The sequence below is a fragment of the Rhinichthys klamathensis genome, unplaced genomic scaffold (assembly GCF_029890125.1).
Source record: "Rhinichthys klamathensis goyatoka isolate OS25496 unplaced genomic scaffold, OSU_Roscu_1.1 h1tg000486l_1, whole genome shotgun sequence".
In the NCBI taxonomy this organism is placed as follows: domain Eukaryota; kingdom Metazoa; phylum Chordata; class Actinopteri; order Cypriniformes; family Leuciscidae; genus Rhinichthys; species Rhinichthys klamathensis.
The window spans coordinates 519,189-528,504 of NW_026606973.1; the positions used below are offsets into that span (position 1 = coordinate 519,189).

Consider the following 9,316-nt stretch of genomic DNA (forward strand, 5'->3'; position numbering starts at 1 on the left):
CCTTCAAGCCAACGTCTTTTTTTCGGAGTTCAAAATGTTTTTGTTGCATGCAGAAATGTAATTTCGTTTTCTCTGCAGTCATTCATTGATTTAATAAATGCAACACATTATAGTTTGTTTATACATAATAAAGACAATACATAAATAAATAAACTTATATGCAGTGTTATTTCATTGGGTTTTGTGGCTCCCAGCGTTTTCGTTACTGTGGGAAACGGGTCCGAATGGCTCATTGCGTGGTAAAGGTTGCCGACCCCTGGGCTAGACAGACAGAAGCGCGCAGCCAATGCCAGGTGAGGCCACACCCCCTCACCTAAGGGCATATAACATCTGGGCGCGCTGCTATTCCTCAGTAAGTATATTCGCTTCTCGTGCAGCAAGCGGGGCAAAGCTGGTGGATCTCTCCACTCGATGTTTCAGAGAACCGGGGTTACGATAGTAACCTATTGTTCTCTTTCATCATCTCGTGTTCGAGATCCACCTATGGGAGAGACATGGACAGCTCCCCGATTGCCCAATACACTCACAGTGAGGTTCTGAAAGCCAGAGAAAGACGGTCACCTCGGGGAGGCGGTGCCTGACACGTCCATTAATCATGAACCTGCAAAGGTGACGCCACACCGACTGCTGTGGACAAGCAGGACATGAAGCATGCATGAGACACATACATGAAAGTACCCCCAACCCACCAAGGCACATAAACTAAACCCATAACGGGAAGTAAATGTTTGGTGGCAAGAATGAACATGACCAGCCGGCCCATTCACTCTTATTGGTTTCAACAGGGTACAGGGAAGAGCTAAGAAGACCCAACCCCTAAAACCGAATGTGCTACCGAGGTTCTGGTGACATCCAGCCGGTAGTAACGCACAAAGGTATGAGGAGAAGCCCAACTGGCAGCGGAGCAGATGTCCTGCAGTGACACTCCCCTAAACAAAGCCCAAGAGGCGGCTAAGCCCCTTGTGGAATGAGCTCTGATGCCCCTTGGGGGCTGCACTCCCTTTGCTTCATAAGCCATAGTTTTAGCGCCCACAACCCAATGTGAGAGGCGTTGCTTCGATATGGGACTCCCTCTGTGCGGAGGGGCCCATGAAACAAAGAGCTGGTCGCTCTTCCGGAAAGCGCTGGTCCTGGTCATATAAGCCTGTAAAGCACGGACTGGACACAAAGCATTCAGCCTCTGATCCTCCAGAGAGGTAAAAGGTGGAGGGTGAAAAGCGGACAGCTCCAACACCTCCGAAGTGAACGCAGGGAAGCACTTCGGCATGAAGGCCGGGTTAGGCTTAAGGGAAACCTTATCTCCACTGAGGGAGAACTTAGTGCACGAGGGGTGAACCGAGAGTGCATGTAGCTCACTGACACGTTTGGCAGACGCCAAGGCCAAGAGCAAAGCTGTCTTGAAGGACAGCAGCTTAAGGGAAATACTCCCTAGGGGCTCAAAAGGATGTTGAGACAGTGCTTCCAGCACCATGGAGAGGTCCCATTCCGGAACAGTTCTCCTGATGACTGGCAACGAGCGGCGTGCACCCTTCATAAATCTGCGGATTAGAGGGTGCTGCCCGACAGTAGAGCCCTCAAAACCCACATGACAGGCTGAAATCGCAGCCAAATAGACCTTAATGGTGGAAAAAGACCTCCCTTTTTCCATGAGGTCCTGAAGGAAACACAAAATATCAGGAACTGAGCACTGATAAGATGTGAGACCGCGCCCATCGCACCACCCTTCGAACACGTGCCACTTACAGCCATATAAGGACCGTGTAGAGACGGCCCTGGCATTCTGAATAGTGGCGACCACACGCGGCGAAAGCCCAAGTGCGTTCAGGTTCGTCCTCTCACGGGCCAGGCCCAGAGAGCCACCCTGTCCGGGTGGGGGTGGTAGATCTCCCCGTTGGCTTGGGACAATAGATCCGTGCGAACGGGAAGGCGCCACGGCTCGGCGTATAACAGAGGAATTATCTCTGCCAGCCATGGTGCCTTGGGCCACCTGGGTGCTATCAGAATGAGAGACAGGCCCTGCTCTCTCACCCTGGCCAATGAGGGAATTATCAGGCACAGGGGATGAAAAGCATACAGGAGCACTCTGGGCCATGGGTGGACCAGTGCGTCTACCCCGAGGGGCGCGTCCATGTCCCTTAGAGAGAAGAACATAGGACAATGGTAGTTTTCGCGCGAGGCGAATAGATCTACGCTCGCCCGTCCGAATCTCATCCATAGCATTTCCACTATCTGAGGGTGAAGACGCCATTCTCCGTAGATTGGGTTTCCCCTTGATAGCAGATCCGCACCTCTGTTCAGAATGCCCGGAACGTGAGTTGCGCGTAACGACAGGAAAACCCGTCTGCTCCAGAGTGTAAGCTAGAGCGTGGAGTTTCGACGAGCGCATGCCGCCCTGACGGTTGATATAAGCCACAGCCGTGGTATTGTCGCACCGTACTAGAACGTGATGTCCCTGCAGGCGAGGCAGAAAATGATTCAGAGCTTTCCAAATGGTTAAAAGCTCTAAATAGTTTATGTGCGCTGAACGTAGTCTGTTTGGCCACAGACCGTTCACCGTTCTGCCCTCCTGGGTGGCACCCCAGCCTGTCAAGGACGCATCTGTCGTCACAACTTTCCGCATCGTGACCGCCCCCAGAGGGGTTCCCCGTGCGTAAAAGTTCTCTCTCTCCCAGTGGCGCAAGGTCGCCGAGCAGGCGCGTGTCACTGTTACCGAGCGGCAAAGGTCGCGAATCGGGCTGAAATGTAGTGACAAGACCCATTTCATGAACGCCCTCATCCTCAGAAGTCCCAATGGCACAACTTGGGTAGATGAAGCCATGAGACCCTGTAGCCTGAGACATGTGCGATATTGCACTTTCGCCCCTTCTCTGAACTGCGTCAGACAGTTCATCAGAGAGCGAACGCGCTCTTGAGAGAGGCGCGCTCGCATGGAGACCGAATTCAACTCCAAGCCCAAGAAAATGACATTCTGACTGGGCGTGAAATTGCTCTTGCTCACATTCACTTGAAACCCGAGCGATGTGATGTGCGCGAGCACACGGTCGGTGTCCTGCAACACCTTCTCCTTTGATTCGGCTATGATGAGCCAATCGTCTATATAAGTCAGGATTCTCAGACCTGATATTCTCAGAGGTGCTAAGCCCGCCTCCGCGCACAGACAGAAAGATCGGGGACTCAAACTGAGTCCAAACGGAAGAACTGTGAATTCGTAACATATGCCCTGGTAGGCGAAACGAAGAAACTTCCTGTGCGGAGGATAGATGCTTATGTGAAAGAAAGCATCTTTCAGATCGACTGATGTGAACCAGTCGTTCTGTTTTATGGCACGGGCGAGTGCGCCTTGTGTCAGCATTCTGAAATTGTATTTCCTCAAATGTTTGTTCAACACTCGAAGGTCCAAGATAGGGCGGAGAGAGCCGCCTTTTTTCGGGACCAGAAAATAACGGGAATAAAAACCCTGGTTCATCAGATTGGGAGGTACCACCTGAATCGCTCCCTTGTTTAAGAGAGATGAAATTTCCTCTTTCAGAATGTGAGAGGCGTTCTCTTCCGTGTGAGAAAAGAGAATGCCGTTGAAAAGCGGGGGTTTTACTGCGAATTGCAATCTGTAACCCTGCATTACTGTACGCATCACCCACTCGGGAGCTGAAACGGTTCGCCAAGCCGCTTCGTGACTCACGAGAGCTCCCGCTCGGGCCAGAGCGGAGCTGTGTGAGACCGACAGGTTTATTTGTGATGCAATGGCGCCATCTAGTGGGCACACTAGAGGCGACATGCAGGGGTTCGGAGGGATTTCCTCTCTCTGCAGTGAGATTAATTCTCTCTGCGGAGAGAGGTTTTCCCTCCGAAACGAATTCATTTGATTCGTATTTTTTTTGTGTTTTGTGTGTTTTGTGTTGGGCAAACACTGGGGCCGAAGCCTTTATTGAGAGAGTGAGGGGAACAGAGTGTGGGCAGTGTGGTGTCACTGAGCTTAAACTTTCCCTTACAAAGGGCCCCCTGAACGTGGGGGGAAAACACACATTTCTTGAACACACGAGCTGGGCAGTCTTGTTTACACACGGAGAGCTGACCCATCCGCGGGACCCCCTGGGTTTTTTGGACGGGGGTCCTAGAAGAGGAGGGGAGTCCGAAGGGCTTGCGGCCCGTGAACATGGACTCGAGGCCCCCATCGGCTGAACATCAGGCAGGCCGCTTGCGTTTCGAGTCGGTGGGGTTGGAATTCGCAGGTCTCCCGGCCGCGGCCGCGGCGGGAGCGGGCTTACCCCAGTGCTTGTGTGTAGGTGCTGGGTTATGTTGCCGAGGGGGTGGTTTGTTGCGGGGCTTTTCTCTGCCCTGATGAAACTGCCGTCCCGTGGCCGGTGGGTTAGGCAAACGCACAGGGGGCGCCTGGCGTGGGACTGACTTCCTAGGAAGGCAAAGCTTGAAGGCCTCATCCTCCTTTTTCTTATCGTCACACCGTTGTTGCATCAGTGCGACGGCGGGGCCGAAGAGAGCCCGGCCGGGCTCCACCGGCGCGCCCGCGATGCGCCGTTTCTCACTGTCAGGGAGTCCCGACAGGTTCAGCCAGAGCGCGCGCTCTCCGACCACGGAAAGCGCCATGGAGCGCCCGCAAGCTTGGACGGCCTGCCGAGCGTTGCGGAGGACGAGGTCGTTCACCGTTAGGATCTCCTTCCACAGGGTTTCAGAAGGATTTCCCTTTTCCAATTGTTGCCCTAACTCTTCAAGGATCTCCGCCTGGTAGGTGGAGAGGAGCGAAGAAACGTTAAGGGCCCTGACAGCCACGGCCGAGGACTTATAAGCTGCCTGGTGAACGGAGGCAGCAAAACGGTCCATCTTGTTGGGCAAGACCGGCTTGGGGGGAGCGAGCAGCCCGCCCTGAGCGGGGTTAAGGTGCCTGGCGATGGAAGGTTCGACGGTGGGAGGTTCGCCCATACCGTGCGCCGCCATGTCCTTAACCTCGAGTCCCGTGAGACCGTGTTTGAAGTCGAGCGGGTCGCTCCAATAATTTCTCATGTGCTTCGCGCACGCCGGGAGGATGGGGAAGAGTTGTTTCCTCGGGCCGGGAGGGGGTCCCAGCACTTTCCCATCATAAATATCCCTCTCCTGGTCGGTGGCGCACTGCGGTGCCGGCCATTCGATGTTGAGACGAGCGGCCGCTCGCTCACACACTTCCAGGAGGATGGCTTGAGGCAGAACCGCGTGGGCCGTAGCCTGGGGAACACCAGAGGGCGGGATGGCCTCCTCGTCCTCTGAAACCCCAAGAATGGCCGCATCCTCCTCCTCGCCAGAACCGGGCAGGTCGTGGACGAGAGTGAGGTTGTCCCCGAAGATGTCCTCCTCGGGGAAGGCGGGATTGGGCTGGTCAGCCCAGACGAGAGACGTTGCGCCCCGGGAGGCCCCCGGTAGCGCGTCGTCATCACCGTGTCCCCCGTCCGAGTCAGAAGGGCTGAGCCCGGTGCACTGTGTCACTGCCACCTTAAGACGGCGTTTTAGCAGCTTCCTAGGCAGCATGAGGCAGAAACTGCAATTCTCCGGGTTTTCAAGGGCTTCCCGAGCGTGCTTAAGACCCAAACAGACCACGCAAAGCTGATGAAGATCCTTAGCTGCGATGAGGGCACCACACGCGGCCGGGCAGGCCCGTGACATGCTATCCCCTGGAGAGGCTGCAGGCTTAGACAGTGACATACCAGCTAAGAAAACTGAGAAATCCGTGGCGGGCAGCCGTGAGGAGAAACGGTGAAAATAGCGAGAGCGTGGGCGGCTCCGAATGCAAAGTAGCAGTAGTTGAAAAATAAACAACTGTCACGTCCGGCGGAGGCTGATCTGGTCGATATGTCCTCCTGAAGACACGAGGTGAGCAGTGTAAAAATCCAACCGAGCTGTGAGATGCAGAGATCGCGAGAAGCGAATGTCAACTGAGGAATAGCAGCGCGCCCAGATGTTATATGCCCTTAGGTGAGGGGGTGTGGCCTCACCTGGCATTGGCTGCGCGCTTCTGTCTGTCTAGCCAGACTTGGTGCAATTGGATGCTTCTGCAGAGGTCAGGTACGGATACCCTTCCCATAGGTGGATCTCGAACACGAGATGATGAAAGAGAACAAGTTTTTCCTCAGTGAAGTGAACCTAGGACTTTGCATCTACATTTAAGTAAGAAAGCTTCTCTTTTTCGTCTGAAAGGAGCAATATTTTTGATTTAACGAGAAGATGATCGAGTGATTCGCGCATCACCAGAAACCATAACGTCACTTGGATTCTAATGGACCATCGCGGGATTAGCGTCAGAGATTCTCTGTTGGCATTTGTGATTACAGGCACTAACGCATGAAACTGAAAGATGGGACTTTAGTGAACTTTCACAAGCTTTTCGGACGTTTTGAGGATACTATTGGACTTTGGATTATTGAACTTTGCTGCGTCATGGAACAGCCATGTTTGCGTCTCCACTCAGTATCGCAAGAGGGCGATCTCATCTGCTTTTGTGATGAACGCAATGCGCGCTTTGAACACGAACAATGATTACTATGGAGACAGAGGAATTGAACGTGACCTCTAAAAGAGTGCCGAAGATGACTGTTAACCCTCTGAGGACCAGAGTGTTTTTGGGGCCCTTGGGATGTTTTGACATGCACTGACATTTGTGCTTTTTTCGGTTATTTATAAACATGTTAACCCTTTAGGCGCCAGAGGTTTTTTCCTAAAACGTTCGATTTTGACATCTTAATTTCAAAAGGCTATATCTTAAAAGTGAAAAAAGATAGAGACTTTCTGTAAATTAGAGAAATATTAAGGATGACCCAAAGTGTATGTAGGGATTACATTTTCCCATCTAATTTGCATATTATGACGTCATATGGTGGTGGCAATCTTGGATTATAGAATTTTCATGAAAAGTCACGTTTAAATGATAAAATGCAGCACTTCTTTCCCCCCAAAATGTCCATCACCTTCTGTATGCTATATTGCACAATACTGAATGCTCAGGTATATAGTAAGTAGTAAACAAACTGTGTAAATCATTACTAATAAATGGTAGAAACAAACCGAATGCATGTAGTGATTGGCCTTTTGCTGTAGAGATTTTCCATTTGCTAAATACAGTAGGCACTCTGATTCCATGTATGGGGCAAATATATTTTATTCATATGACATACAAACACAAGTAGACAAGACCTGTTTAGTTCAAACGCTCACTCGCACAGATCATGAGTGAGATGGTCTGATCTGCCTCGCGCGCGCGCCGAGTGTGCACAGCTCGGACTGCTGTCATTGTCATTGCGACTCCTCACCCTGCCTCCACGTTGCCTCGTAACTGTCCTATGAATACTTCGACCTCGTCTAACATACCCAGTGGTATTAGACAAAGTCTCCTCCACAATACTGTCGCCGCGATTGCGGAGAGGATCTGATAAAATGGCTTACTCGCACACTAGCTCCGCTTTTGATCGCACTGATTCAATGCGCTCTAACTCGAACATTTTGTATAGAAACATGACGTTTTTTTGATTCGGGGATGAAGTATGACATGTCTGCCATCCAGTGGAGGGGAGGTTGAACGAAATTTGACACCCAATTTGACAAAATCGGCCTTTTTTTTCAGTGCTGCGTCTTGTCGAGTAAACTCGACCGTGGCGCCTAGAGGGTTAATGGCAAAGGTGTAAATTCACTCTATATAGCACAAACTTGGCTACCATGAGATCTGAGCAACATGTATGTACATGTTTGTATTTTTAATAGAATAATGTTTATGCGTGGTTATTGAAAAAAATAAAAATGAAAGTTGCTGAAATAAGACCACAAAACACATATTGATTATTTCTTCACAAGACTTTTGAAAATTGTATCACATAGCCTAGAATATTTGCTCCAAAACTATGTGAGAATCATCCTGACTACTCATTCAGATAAGTCAATAAAGTCTTTTACATTTTTAATGACGTGTTTTGTTTGAGAAAGCTTTATGCAGGAGGCGTGATCTCTCATTAATATGTGTGGCATTCCACACCTGAGAAAGACAAAGACCCTCCCCATAATGACCCTATTAGGTGCTATCAGGCCCTATCATTACAGGAGCCTTGCACAAAGAATGAGGAGATTTAAAAAAGAATGGCTTTTAGATTGTTTGGATTTATATAAGGAAAATACAGGGTGCATACGTCTGGACACTTCTATCACACACCCTTCACCATATAGACATGGTTTTATTTCAGTTCAAAGTTCAAAGTTAGAGTTGGAAACATCTTGAAAAGAAAATTGTCTTTCTCCATAAATGTCTTAGTTTGATCATACATATTTCAAAGTTGAGGATTCATTATTTTGATATAGCTTGAACAAACACTATAACATCTTAGTTGATTAGTTTATTGACAAAACATACTATATATTTAACATATGAGCAGAAACTCCTAAAAAAAGCTTATTTGATGTCTATTTTAGAGTAAAAACTTTATCCAAAACGAGTCAACGAAATGTTGTCTGTTATTTAGTCTGTAACAGTGCGTATCTGTGCGTTCATTCATTCATTCATTCACACACACACACACACACACACAAACATGATTCACATTTAACAGTATGCTATTTTTCCGTTTACAGACACTACGTTATTCTATATCGCGATTAGAACAAAAAACACTTCTCAGCTGAATCTGTTCATCCTCGAAGTGAAAATAAACTGTAATGAATTGCTGTAAAAACTACAGCATTATTTTACAGCAGCTGGCTGTATTCTAATAATACAGCATATTGCTGTAAACTGCAATGCATTCTGGGGTCGCGCGGCGGTTTGATTCAAAATACAGAATATTGCTGTAAATTTCAAATCTTCAGAGGCATTGTGATCTTCAACGGTCGTGTCGGCGGCGGCAAGAGGAGTGATTCTCAACTCTGTGGTAAGTGACTTATTATTTCAGTTTCTTATTTTTCATGTTGGGTTACTCGTAGACTATGAAGGTAACGTTATATTCGCGGTTCATATTGGTAACTTAACCCCGGATCACACATCCTCCGACCGCGGGGCAAGAGGGAGACTTGCGCGGGGCTTCAGCAGCGCGGACGCGGTAGTATTTCACATCTACGGACTCCTATGTTAAGAATTACATGCTTTAATGACAACAGTCGGTATTCACATGAGCTTCGTGTTGATCAGCACACTTCCTCGTGATTATTTTATGGTGTAAATCAAATCGAAATCAAGTCATCTGTTAAAATGGGCGCCGAAATTAAAACGGCGTTGTTAAAACCTTGCGTCAGACTTAGGGATGTCAATTTTCACAAATTCCCATGATCGATCGTCGTTTAAATAACGATCAATTAA

The 9,316-nt window shown here is 49.2% G+C and overlaps 1 protein-coding gene across 1 annotated transcript; it reads right to left on the reverse strand.

Annotated features, from left to right (window-relative positions):
- Nucleotides 1-787: 787 nt before the first annotated feature.
- LOC130072339 (uncharacterized) lies at nucleotides 788-3,352 on the reverse strand. The gene has a single exon (XM_056237403.1). It carries the CDS (start codon nucleotides 3,350-3,352, stop codon nucleotides 800-802), a length of 2,553 nt encoding a protein of 850 aa, XP_056093378.1. The 3' UTR covers nucleotides 788-799.
- Between the last annotated feature and the right edge of the window lie 5,964 nt (nucleotides 3,353-9,316).

What these genes read in the sequence shown, in the direction of transcription:
- LOC130072339 (XM_056237403.1), bottom strand. Translation starts at nt 3,352, where the DNA reads ATGCTGACACAAGGCGCACTCGCCCGTGCCATAAAACAGAACGACTGG.